The sequence below is a fragment of the Hyperolius riggenbachi genome, chromosome 2 (genome assembly GCF_040937935.1).
Source record: "Hyperolius riggenbachi isolate aHypRig1 chromosome 2, aHypRig1.pri, whole genome shotgun sequence".
Taxonomy (NCBI): Eukaryota; Metazoa; Chordata; class Amphibia; order Anura; family Hyperoliidae; genus Hyperolius; species Hyperolius riggenbachi.
In genome coordinates this window covers 452861190-452874935 of record NC_090647.1, presented here as the reverse complement: position 1 = coordinate 452874935, position 13746 = coordinate 452861190, and the positions used below count along the sequence as shown (strand labels likewise).

The 13746-nt window shown below is 49.3% G+C and overlaps 1 protein-coding gene across 1 annotated transcript in view; it reads right to left on the bottom strand.

Annotated features, from left to right (window-relative positions):
- MKS1 (MKS transition zone complex subunit 1) overlaps window positions 1-4541 on the bottom strand; it is a 42560-nt gene extending 38019 nt beyond the window's left edge. The window contains exons 1-3 of the mRNA XM_068265863.1: window positions 4358-4541; window positions 4166-4284; window positions 514-581 (exon numbers count right to left, since the gene is read on the bottom strand). Coding sequence (XP_068121964.1) covers window positions 514-581; window positions 4166-4284; window positions 4358-4434 — 264 coding nt within the window. The 5' untranslated portion in view covers window positions 4435-4541. The remainder of the gene's footprint in view (window positions 1-513; window positions 582-4165; window positions 4285-4357) is intronic.
- Between the last annotated feature and the right edge of the window lie 9205 nt (window positions 4542-13746).

Here is a 13746-nt window from a genome sequence, read left to right as displayed (position 1 = left end):
CATTGTATGATTTGCTGTGCCTTTGCTAACCTCGTATTCTGTTCTGATCTGCCTTGTGTCACGTCTGGCGATCGCACCTCTCGCGATCGCGTTCCTATTTCATATCTGCTGTTGTGTGTGCGTGGTCGCGGGGTGGCGACTGGATTGGCGCACACACATACAACCTGTCCCTTTGCTCAATCTCATTCGCAATCGCCTCTCTTGCAATTGCTTTCTGCGCTTCGTACAATTCCTGTCTGGCATTTGTGGAGGTACAGATGATTGGTTCCTCTGCACTCCTCAGCGCCATCTACCGACAGGAATTTCCCTCTACAGGTGCGTAGCACCTTTTGCTGGGTGCCTGCAAATATACGCTTGTGGAGCATTTCCGCCGTGTCAGCGCACACGTTGTGTGCTGATCACGGAGAAAGTTCCACAATCGTTACATCCGCGTTTCTTCACAAGTGGATCATCAAATGACAGAAAACTAGCCATTATCTCAGGCTTTGAAAGTGAAGCCTTGATAGAGATTACCTCACTGAACAGTTTCTCTTGCCAGGAAATCACAATTTCTTCCTCATCCCCACCATGTCGACGTCCAGCTTTATCAAAAATTAAGCAAACGTTATAAATCAAATACAATAAAGTAATACAAAAAAATTAAAGAAATAAAACCAAAACAAGATCTCCTAAGACCCGAAAGAGGCTCTCTAATTAAATAACGTTCCCCTGGGGGGTACTCACATAGGGAGGGTGAAGCCTCTGGATCCTATCAAGGCTTCCCCCGTCCTCCTGTGTCCCACGTTGGTCTCTCTGCAGCCCACGGAATGCACAGCCGACAATTTGTCAGGCTGTGCAATTTTTACTTTTCCCTGTTCCAGCGGTGGGCACTGTTGTGGCTCTCCACTCGGAAATAGCCAATCTCAGTCTGGTCCGCTCTACTGCGCAGGGGCAGGAGACTTGCGCCTGCGCAGTAGAGTGGACCCGACTGGGATCTGCTATTTCCGAGCCGAGAGACGCTACTGCACCTGTGCTGGAACTGGGAAGGTAAATATTTACATGCCCGCTGTTCAGTGGGCTGCAGCGAGACCGCCGTGGGACACAGGAGGACGGGGGAAGCCTCGACAGGATCTAGACGCTTCCCTCTACCGAGGTCAGTACCCCCCAGGGGCATTTTGTATCGTTACAAATCCTCTTTAAAGTGATCTCCAGGGTTTTCCAAAATTTCCCCAATTACCCCACCTCTGGCATCCCAATGCTGTCCTGTTTTACAATAAAACATTTTAAAACATGCTGCAAATAACTCCTTTCCTTATGCTTCCATAGCAGCACCCCTGCAATCCTGTGCTACCATAAATGCACCAGTATAGGAAAATACTGTCAGGTGAATATACAGTACAATTTTTAGTTTTGTCCAGAGAGCTGGCCAGTGGCGTAGCAATAGGGGTTGCAGAGGTTGCGACCCCATCGGGCCCTCCCTAATACACAGTATTAGCTCTCTATTGGTCCTGTGCTGGTAATAATCACTTCTATAGATGCTTGCATTAACAAGCTGTTCCCCATCCCCTTCTTGCACCTCTGACACTGTGGTTGTCCTTGGGAGGTTTTAGTGCGCCGTATCAATTGTTATGTAAAGTAAAGAGTGCTTGGGGGGGGGGCATAGCTCCTTAGCTACGCCACTCGAGCTGGCATTAGCTGCTTAGGTCCTCCTCCAGGAACTCTGGTAGTGGTGTGCTGCTCCCTAAATCTATGACACAAAGCCCCTTCAGTAAATTGTTTAAAGTAAACTAAAGCCACCTAAAAATAAATTAATAAATGGGGAGGGAAGCCTCTGGATCCCACAGAGCCTTCCTGGTCCTCTCTCCATGCCCTCAGTCCACCGCTTACCCTACCCCCTCCCTGTTTTAGCTATTCAACCAACTAGTTTAATACACTTTTGGGAGTCCTCGTGAAGTTTCAGAAGTATTTGTGCCCACGAGTGCTTCCAAACAAAAACGGGTCAATACTGGATACGCATTAATGTGTACTAGCGCATGCGCAGTACGGATGTGCCCATTTTCAGAAGTACTCAGGGACACAAGTTCTTCTGAAGCTTTTCAAGGACTCCTGAAGGTGTGGAATTTCAACAGGGGACAACGGTGGACCGAGGACAATGAGATAGGCCCAAGAAGGCTCTATGCAACCATCGTTTGTTTGCTCAAAGGTTCCCACACCTTTTCAGCTTGCGAGCTTCTTCCAAACTTATGAATTGAAAATGATCTACCAGGTAGAATCTACCTACAGATGCAAGACACAATGGTGCTAAAGCAGGTTAGGGGACCCAGTAGAAAACAATTCTCCAATCACAGCACCCTCTACAGTACAAAGCGTTGTGATTGGCCGAACAGTGGGGGGGGGGTCGTAATTCACTACAACGTATCTAAACCTAGCAGTTCGAGAGGGTGCTGTACACACCCAATCATGTTAAAAGAATTTCCCTATGAGGTTTCCTACTGGGTCCTTTAAACTAGACTAGTGCCCTTACAACTGCAGCACATGCACAGTGGTCCATTGGAGATTACCACACGTCATCAGTCAATTAGATGCTTAAAGTGATTCTTAAGTTAAAATAAAAATAAATTATTTTAACTTACCTGGGGCTTCTTGCATCCCCCTGGAATCTTCCTGTGCCCACGACGCCGGTCCAAGTCCCACTGGCCAGCAGCGGCATCCCCCACTAAGTTGGCCGGCCACACGCCTCCTCATCGTGCTCCCATGGGCCAGGAGAGTTCTGTGCATGTGCAGTACGTGATCCACGCTACTGCACATGTGCAGAGTGCTCCCAGCAGCGGGAGTGCGATCAAGATATGCGCGGCTCGAGGCCGCGCATGCACAGTAGCTCCTGACAGGCCAACTTTGCAGGGGTTGCCGATGCTGGTCAGAGGGACTTGGCCCGGCATTATGGACACAGGACTCCAGGAGGCTCCAAGAAGCCCCAGGTAAGTTAAAATCATATATACATATATTTTTTATTACTTAAGTGTCCCTTTAACATAGAGTCATCAGTATACCAAACAGAACAGTGCTTGATCGAATAGAGTCATAATATGATGCTTACCATATTGTGCTCAGTGTATCGCAAAATTGTAATCGCCAGTAGCACATAATGCTTCTAAATGCATGGCTCCCCACATTTCAACTTCAGGACAACATATCGTATTAAGCTCATCCAAGTCAAAGAGACAGAGTACAATGCGTACGTCACTCAGGCGGGTGGAGTGGGATCTACCAAGACGTTCTTTTGTGATCTACCCAATGGGCACCCCTGGTCTAAATAAAAGTAGCCAGCATAAAATTTGTTACCAGTACAGATAGTCGGTAAGATGCTTTAATCCATTGGTGCTAGTCTAGTAGAGGGGACCCACGGCCGTTTCCTGCTCCTGGCAACTTAGTCATGTCCACTAATTTCTAAGAAATAGGGGCCCCAGCAGGAAACACTATCCACACCACCAAAACCGAATAGGCTTAGTAAAGTTACGATAGCTGAGGCGGAAGCTGAAGCAAGCGCCATGCCTGAAGCCCAGTGGCTAAACATGGCAGACGAGGGTCCTGGTGTGCAATTTTAGCAATAGTGTTTCCCGCTGGGTCTTCTATTCCTTACAAATTAGTGGACACGCCACACGACTGTAAATCTATGAGGTTTCCCGCTGTATCCAGACAACTAGATCACCACCAGTCCATCTTCACACAGCATAAATTTGAATAAAAATTTGCATGAGTCTGCATCAACTATTTCACTCACCATCCTTAGGCCTCGTTCAGATCATTCAGCGCAGATGGCTGCGCGATCAGAACGCAACGCGTACGATCGCACACCATCTGTGCTACTATGCACTGCGCTGCAGCTCCCATTCAATACAGAGAACGGGATCGGCGCTGCGATTCCAGAAAATGAATGCAGTAGTGCGATAGCGCATCACACTGCTGCGCAGCGCATATGATAGGAACGGTAGAAGGGCTGTCTATGCCCTTCTACCGTTCTTGTGTGTCGCTGTTTCACACTATACACGCTGCCAAAATGCGCACGACAGCGCATATAGTCTGAACTAGTCCTAATGACTACTAGTCAATATTATATTCACTTATCAAAAGGTGGAGAATATATCAGTCACTGAAACAGGCAGTCAGATAAGATAAATAGATGTACCGGTTCCGATACTGGAGCCCAGAGTCCGGAGCGCGATGTCTCCTCTGTTGCCCCCCTCCTCCTCCTCTTGCACCCGCTGTACCAGAGCACTGATCGGTGACACCCGTTGCAGCAGCACCCTGAGGACACATGAATGCCATTCAGAAGGCTGAATAATGATTGCGCCGCAGCACTGTGTTCTACAGTTACTACCTGATCTTCAGGTTCTTTATGGGGTCGCGAGAGCGGTACACCACCTCCCCCGTGTTCTGATTCCATTCCTCCGCCATCACCGTCTCCGTCTCCCGGGCAACCAAAGACGTGCGCGCTCCTCACAAGCCAACGTACGCACGCACGCTCCGAGTGTCGCGGCAATTCTAATGTAAACCGCAAGGACTGCCTGTCAGTCTTTAGATAGCGTAAGCGGATCATTCATTTTGTACAGTTGACAGCTATGTTTAGACACAGGCGTTCGTTTGGAGTATTGAAGCTGGCGCTGCGTTAAAACATTGTACTGATCTGTTTACTGTGACATTAGGAAAAGTGCCTTTTCCGGTTGACCTAACTCGGGTTGCAAGGTTAATGCTGCCGATTGGAATTATGGGATTAATTTATGACCTGCATGACTTTGCACCTGCTCAGTAGCATTTGCATGCTATTTTGATGGATATGATGAAATGCTGGAACACCATATCAGTATAAAAGCAATGGAAAATTCCTGCAGTAGGTTCTATAACTTTAGTAGCATAGTGTCTGTACAGCCGAATCAACCCTTGTTGCCTATCAACAAGGTAGGTAAGCTGCACACTGGCAGTAATATACTAAGAAAAGATGCCCATAAAAGAATTTGTGGAAGTACTGGGAAGAGAGACTGCATCACTCTGATTTGCAGGTAATCACAAACAGTAAGGAACCTCTACTGTCCAGGTAACTATCCTCCCTAAACCCTAATATTATCCCTGGGATCAGGTGCATCTATGCAGGTGCGGATCCGCGCCAACATGCTCGATCAGGCATGTGGATTATGGTGTGTGCGGTGCTGCTGCTGCTGCAGTCACTGCTTCTAGTGCCTGTTTTTGAAATGGACATGGACATAACAGCCTAGTAAGCAGTGGCGTAACTGAGAAGCTTGGGGCCCCAGTGCAAGTTTTACATGGGGCCCCAAGCACTCTATTGATATAAACCCCCTAAATCTACCAAGGACAGTTTCAGTGTCAGAACAGTGTTATCAGAATAAGGAAAAAGCTAGTTAAAATGCTTAATTTTTTTGGTTTTAAGTTTCACTTTTCTGGCGCTCCAGACATCCTCGCCCCCGCTGTGGCTCACTTTCCTTTTCTTCGTTTTAGGAGTTAACCACCACTGCACATCCTCGCTTCAACTCACGCCGCTGGGAGCATCCTGCGCAGGCACAGTACGAAGTTTACTTGTACTGCACCTGCGCAGGATGCTCTGGGCGACGGAAGCAAGGACGTGCGCGGCCGCACAGGTGCCGTGGCGTTCGACCGGAGGATTCTTGAGGACCGGCGTGGCACAGGATGTCTGCAGGGGGCGGTAGAAGCCACAGGTAAGTGAAACTTAAAAAAAAAACAAAAAAAAAAACATTAAAGAACCCCTTTAAGGATTACTACTATTCAATACACATATAGATGTGTTCATTACCAGTATAGCATCAATGAAAAGCTAATAAGATGGATGAAGGAGGGCCCCTCTGGTCCAAAAACACGATTGCAATCGCCTAGGATTCGCTGCACACAGCGCATGTGTTATTTAAAAGCTCTGCAGCAATTCCTTGTAGGTTCCAGCCCTAAGGCTTGATACCCATCAAAACGCAACATGGAAATAAAAAACTCAGAGGTGAATGGACTCTATGTTAGTGATAACATTCATTCACATGTCAGTTTGCAGAGAGAGGATCCGCTGCAGAGTACATTTGAAATCGGCGCCGGTAGACTTGGGCGCAGGATACAGCGGTATATAGCTGATCCTGCTTCTGCACAAGTCCGGGCTGATTTAATTACTATTCCCACTCCAGGCCGACATGGATAGTGGGGGAATAAAATAATTCGGCTTCCAGCGATTGCTGGAGGCCGAATTATAATGTTTTTAAGCAACTTCGGCTCCGTCTTCTGATGGAGCCGACGTTACTCACTGAGCGCTCCAATAGGAATAATTCCTATTGAAGTCTATGGAGGCGCCGGCTGCGCCCAAATCTAGCAGCGCTGAAAAGCACTGCTCCGTCCGCTGCAGACCTGCACAATTTTTCCAGAGGTGGATGAGTTTCTCATAAAACCCCATGGTAGAGACACACCTGCCTACAGACCACTGAAACTGATACCACACTGTCCACTCCAGCTGGCTGTTAAGAGATCCAGCAAAGATAATTGTTAACGTAACATACAAATTAAAACCATCTTGCATGGATTGTGATGCCATGTTAGTTTTAGGTTAGGTACACACCATACAATTTTCTGGCAGATTTACCTGCCAACATGTTCGAGCTGAATTTCGATAGGTTTTTTAGTTTTTCCAATCGTTAATTATAGAAATGAAAAAAAATCAATCGGAAATTCGATCAAAATTCAGATCGGACTTGTTGGAAAATATCGCGAGGACCGGAGAGGTACAATACACACTGGCAGGGTGGGGACCGGAGAGGGACAATACACACTGGCAGGGTGGGGACCGGAGAGGCACAATACACACTGGCAGGGTGAGGACTGGAGAGGCACAATACACACTGGCAGGGTGAGGACCGGAGAGGCTCAATACACACTGGCAGGGTGGGGACTGGAAGGGCACAATACACACCGGCAGGGTGAGGACCGAAGAGGGACAATACACACTAGCAGAGTGAGGACAGGAGAGGCACGATACACACTTGCAGGGTGAGGGCCGGAGAGGCACAATACACACTGGCAGGGTGAGGACCGAAGAGGGACAATACACACTAGCAGAGTGAGGACAGGAGAGGCACAATACACACTGGCAGGGTGAGGGCCGGAGAGGCACAATACACACTGGCAGGGTGGGGACCGGAGAGGCACAATACACACTGGCAGGGTGAGGACCGGAGAGGCACAATACACACTGGCAGGGTGAGGACCGAAGAGGGACAATACACACTAGCAGAGTGAGGACAGGAGAGGCACAATACACACTGGCAGGGTGAGGGCCGGAGAGAGGCACAATACACACTTGCAGGGTGGGGACCGGAGAGGCACAATACACACTGGCAGGGTGAGGACCGGAGAGGCACAATACACACTGGCAGGGTGAGGACCGGAGAGGCACAATACACACTGGCAGGGTGAGGACCGGAGAGGCACAATACACACTGGCAGGGTGAGGACCGGAGAGGCACAATACACACTGGCAGGGTGAGGGCCGGAGAGGCACAATACACACTGGCAGGGTGAGGACCGGAGAGGCACAATACACACTGGCAGGGTGAGGACCGGAGAGGCACAATACACACTGGCAGGGTGAGGAGCAGAGAGGCACAATACACACTGGCAGGGTGAGAACTGGAGAGGCACAATACACACTGGCAGGGTGAGGAGCGGAGAGGCACAATACACACTGGCAGGGTAAAGAGCGGAGAGGGACAATACACACTGGCAGGGTGAGGACCGGAGAGGCACAATACACACTGGCAGGGTGAGGGCCGGAGAGGCACAATACACACTGGCAGGGTGAGGAGCAGAGAGGCACAATACACACTGGCAGTGTGAGAACTGGAGAGGCACAGTACACACTGGCAGGGCTCCGCTCCTCTCCCTGCCAGTGTGTATTGTGCCTCTCCGGCCCTCACCCTGCCAGTGTGTATTGTGCCTCTCCGGTCCTTGCTCTGCCAGTGTGTATTGTGCCTCTCCGCTCTTTACCCCGTCAGTGTGTATTGTGCCTCTCCGCTCCTCACCCTGCCAGTGTGTATTGTGCCTCTCCGGCCCTCACCCTGCCAGTGTGTATTGTGCCTCTCCGGTCCTCACCCTGCCAGTGTGTATTGTGCCTCTCCGGTCCTCACCCTGCCAGTGTGTATTGTCCCTCTCCGCTCTTTACCCTGCCAGTGTGTATTGTGCCTCTCTGGCCCTCACCCTGCCAGTGTGTATTGTGCCTCTCCGGTCCACACCCTGCCAGTGTGTATTGTGCCTCTCCGGTCCTCACCCTGCCAGTGTGTATTGTGCCTCTCTGGTCCTCACCCTGCCAGTGTGTATTGTCCCTCTCCGGTCCTCACCCTGCCAGTGTGTATTGTGCCTCTCCGGTTCTCACCCTGCCAGTGTGTATTGTCCCTCTCCGGTCCTCACCCTGCCAGTGTGTATTATGCCTCTCCGGTCCTCACCCTGCCAGTGTGTATTGTCCCTCTCCGCTCTTTACCCCGCCAGTGTGTATTGTGCTTTTCCGGTCCTCGCCCTGCCAGTGTGTATTGTGCCTCTCCGGTCATAGCCGGCCTTTGACCTGTGCGACCAGAGCGGTCGCTCAGGGCGCCGGCTTCCAAGGGGGCGCCTAATAGCTGGTTACCTATACTGAGGGCATCTACACCTGGTTTCCTATACTGGGGGCACCTATAGCTGGCTACCTTTACTGAGGGCACCAACACATGGCTACCTATACTGAAGGCTCCTACGCCTGGCTCCCTATGGGGGTGATGGAGACCTTCAACTGGCTTCCTATACTGGGGGCACCTATGCTTGGCAACCTATATTGAGGGCACCTACACGTGAGATAGGGGGGGCATTTTTTTGTGGGGGTGCACTGCAGCTATAACGCGTGGGGCAAATTGTCGGTGCTGTGCTATCATTCTAAAAGGAAGGGGGGGGGGGGCCTCGGTGGCTAACTGTCCCACTGACTGTTTTTATTAATAATACTGAAAGGTTCTAGCCTTCATTTTTAAGTATATTCAGGATAATGCACTCTTTCCATCCATTTGTGGTTATTAATAGTATTTTTCCTATTATACATATGTGACGTGTCACAGAGATCTGAGCATTTTGCGTGATGTGTCATGACGCCAAAAAAGTTGGGAACCACTGACTTAGGAGAAAAGATGAATTGCATATGGGCCTGTGTGTGTGTGTGCGCGCGCATGCGTGAAGAGGATGAAGGGGGACACAAAAATCAGGTTTCGCTCAGGGCGCTGTGAAACCTTAGGCCGGCCCTGTCTCCGGTCCTCACCCTGCCAGCGTGTATTGTGCCTCTCCGGTCCTCACCCTGCCAGTGTGTATTGTCCCTCTCCGCTCTTTACCCTGCCAGTGTGTATTGTACCTCTCCGATCCTCACCCTGCCAGTGTGTATTGTGCCTCTCCGCTCCTCACCCTGCCAGTGTGTATTGTGCCTCTCCGCTCCTCACCCTGCCAGTGTGTATTGTGCCTCTCCGGTCCTCACCCTGCCAGTGTGTATTGTGCCTCTCCGGCCCTCACCCTGCCAGTGTGTATTGTGCCTCTCTGGTCCTCACCCTGCCAGTGTGTATTGTGCCTCTCCGGTCCACACCCTGCCAGTGTGTATTGTGCCTCTCTGGTCCTCACCCTGCCAGTGTGTATTGTGCCTCTCCGGTCCACACCCTGCCAGTGTGTATTGTGCCTCTCCGGTCCTCACCCTGCCAGTGTGTATTGTGCCTCTCCGGCCCTCAGAGGGACAATACACACTGGCAGTGCGAGGACCGGAGAGGCACAATACACACTGGCAGTGTGAGGACCGGAGAGGCACAATACACACTGGCAGGGTAAAGAGCTGAGAGGGACAATACACACTGGCAGTGCGAGGACCGGAGAGGCACAATACACACTGGCAGTGTGAGGACCGGAGAGGCACAATACACACTGGCAGGGTAAAGAGCTGAGAGGGACAATACACACTAGCAGAGTGAGGACCGAAGAGGGACAATGCACACTGGCAGGGTAAAGACTGGTGAGGCACAATACACACTGGCAGAGCAAGGACCGGAGAGACACAATTGTTAGGAGTCGTGTACCATCATTTCCTGCCCCCATTTTTGGAAATTAACTGAACATTTGTACTCAATCGGGTCATACGTCTCCTATTTCCTATCTCACAAATTTTTGTTGTCTCATTTACTGCCTGCTTATGGAAGTATTGGGATGGATTACCCTGGACTTCCACCATCCACCCAGCAGGTGGCCTGTTACTATTGTACTCAAGGACTCACAATTCCCATTTTGGCATGTGGGTGCTTCAGGAGCACTGTCTGCACCTTCACACTCACTTCACCAGCTGCATCCTGTGTTTTCCAATCACACTGATAACCTGGACTATATAAAGACTGCTCTTTGCTCCAGCCAGTTGCCAGAACTTCGTTGCTTCAAGGCCTGAGTATTCTGGACACTCCTGTAACGTGTACCTGATCCGATCACTGTTGCCGAACCTATTTCTTGCTTTGACTCTGCTCATGCTTGCTCCCTATCTGATTTTCTGCTGCTGAAAGTTATTCCGTCCTGACCATTGAGCTGGTCTGTTCCTCCTTGTACTGCTGCCTGTTGTATATTTGTATGTATATATTAGTTAGTTAACTTCTGGGATCGGTGTGCACACTGTATTACTTTGGTTGATTGTTCTTTGTATATACAGTGGCTTGCAAAAGTATTCGGCCCCCTTGAAGTTTTCCACATTTTGTCATATTACTGCCACAAACATGAATCGATTTTATTGGAATTTCACGTGAAAGACCAATACAAAGTGGTGTACACGTGAGAAGTGGAACGAAAATCATACATGATTCCAAACATTTTTTACAAATAAATAACTGCAAAGTGGGGTGTGCGTAATTATTCGGCCCTGTCTGAGTCAATACTTTGTAGAACCACCTTTTGCTGCAATTACAGCTGCCAGTCTTTTAGGGTATGTTTCTACCAGTTTTGCACATCTAGAGACTGAAATCCTTGCCCAGTCTTCTTTGCAAACAAGCTCCACCTCAGTCAGATTAGATGGACAGCGTTTGTGAACAGCAGTTTTCAGATCTTACCACCGATTCTCGATTGGATTTAGATCTGGACTTTGACTGGGCCATTCTAACACATGGATATGTTTTGTTTTAAACCAGTGGTGCTCAACCTTTTTTGGCCCAAATCAAGAAAAATCTCGAGGGCCGGAACACATGCATACAAAATTTCGATGTAAAACGTTTTTCTAGTAACAGTTAACATGGTGTTGGAAATGGAAAGAAAACGACAATATAAGAATTGTTGTACTCACCATTTGATTAATGCAGCAATGGTATCAGAGTCCAGTACGGTACCTGGGTGTATGCACAGGGCAGATTAATGCAGCAATGGTATCAGAGTGGCCTTTAGTGTGCTGGTTGAGGAGGCTGTCAGCTCTGCTGAGGAGGAACAGAGGCCTAATTACCCACACGTGGCCTGTAGTGTGCTGGCTGAGGAGGCTGTCAGCTCTGTGTGGGGCTGAGGAGGCTGTCACAGAGTGTGTCCCGTTGTCTGCCTGCGGAGGAGGAGAGGATCGGGTAGTATTGCGTAGTATGGCACTCGGCGGGACGCGCATACACCAGCATGCACTCGTATTTAGCCCCGGGTAGTGCTGGGATAGTTAGAAAGCCTCATTGGTTACTGCAGGAACCTTCCTTCAATAGGAATTAGGCCGATTCCTATTGGAGGAAGGTTCCTGCAGTAACCAATGAGCGAGGCTTTCTAACTATCCCAGCGCTACCCGGGGCTGAATACGAGTGCACGCTGGTGTATGCGGGTCCCGCCGAGTGCCGTTGCTACGCAATACCACCCAATCCTCTCCCCCTCCGCAGGCAGACACCACACGGGCCACAGAAACTGGCTTCGCGGGCCACAAATGGCCCGCGGGCCGTAGGTTGGGCACGGCTGTTTTAAACCATTCCATTGTTGCCCTGGCTTTATGTTTAGGGTTGTTGTCCTGATGGAAGGTGAACCTCCGCCCTAGTCTTTTGCAGACTCCAAGAGGTTTTCTTCCAAGATTGCCCTGTATTTGGCTCCATCCATCTTCCCATCAACTCTGACCAGTGCATGACTAATAGTTGTCCTATGGACAGATTCCCCCACCTGAGCTGTAGATCTCTGCAGCTCGTCCAGTCACCATGGGCCTCTTGACTGCATTTTTGATCAGCGCTCTCCTTGTTCTGCCTCTGAGTTTAGGTGGACAGCCTTGTCTTGGTAGGTTTACAGTTGTGCCATACTCCTTCCATTTGTGAATGATCGCTTGAACAGTGCTCCGTGGGATGTTCAAGGCTCTGGAAATCTTTTTGTAGCCTAAGCATGCTTGGAGTTTCTCAATAACTTTATCCCTGACCTGTCTGGTGTGTTCTTTGGACTTCATGGTGTTGTTGCTCCCAAGATTCTCTTAGACAACCTCTGAGGCCATCACAGAGCAGCTGTATTTGTACTGACATTAGATTACACACAGGTGCACTCGATTTAGTCATTAGCACTCATCAGGCAATGTCTATGGGCAACTGACTGCACTCAGACCAAAGGGGGCCAATTAATTTCGCACACCCCACTTTGAAGTTATTTATTGGTAAAAAACGTTTGGAATGATGCATGATTTCCGTTCCACTTCTCACGTGTACACCTCTTTGTATTGGTCTTTCTCGTGGAAGTCCAATAAAATGGATTCATGTTTGTGGCAGTAATGTGACAAAATGTGGAAAACTTCAAGGGGGCCAAATATTTTTGCAAGCCACTGTATCTTGCATTGAGTGATTGCATGTTTGTATTTATGTATTATGTATGCACATTTTGCACCGAGAGTGCCTTGGCAATAAACACTTTTATTGCACCCTATTCCTGGACTCTGTACAGGGTCGGGCTGGGCAGAGGCTCCAGCCTCAAGGCGCAGTGTAGGAGGAGGCGCACAACTCACTCAGCTATTATTCCCCTATAGCAGGTGTCAGGAACCTTTGTGGCAGAGAGAACCATGAACACCACATATTTTAAAATGGAATTCTGTGAGAGCCATACAATATGTTTCAAACTAAATACAAGTACAATTGGAGTGGCCATTAGTTTTGGGGGAAGCGTGAGTAAGCTAGTAGTGCACACTATAGCAGTAGCGTACCTAGTTTGAAAATATTACTCGCGCTGCCACACTAAGCTGCACTTCTTGATCAGCACAGCTTAGTGAATCAACTCCTATGGATTTGTCTGCGAGCCAGATGCAGCCATCAAAAGAGCCACTTCTGGCTCCCGAGCCATAGGTTCCCTCCCCCTGCCCTATAGTGTTTGAAGCAGAGAGTAATAAGAAGAGGAAATACATGGTAGTGACTGCAAGCCACATAACTAGAGATTAAGGTGTTGGGGTGTCTCTTAGTCTAATAGCAGTCAGTGTGACGGCTGGGGTGGGAGGGATGGAGGGGCGCACCTTGGTGTCTCAGCCTTGGGTGCTGGAGGACCTTGTCCCGGCTTGGTCTCTGCATCAGCTTAGCTGCAAACTGTGGTCATTCCGTGTTCCTCTGTTCAGGCTTGTGATAACAATACACACTGACAGAGTAAGGTTCGGAGGTGCAATCTGTATTGACAGAAGGGATACCGAATGTATTGGCAAGGTTGGGACTGGAGCGATAGAAGATTTCGATTGACAGTATGTTTTATTAATAATAAAAATGGAGACAA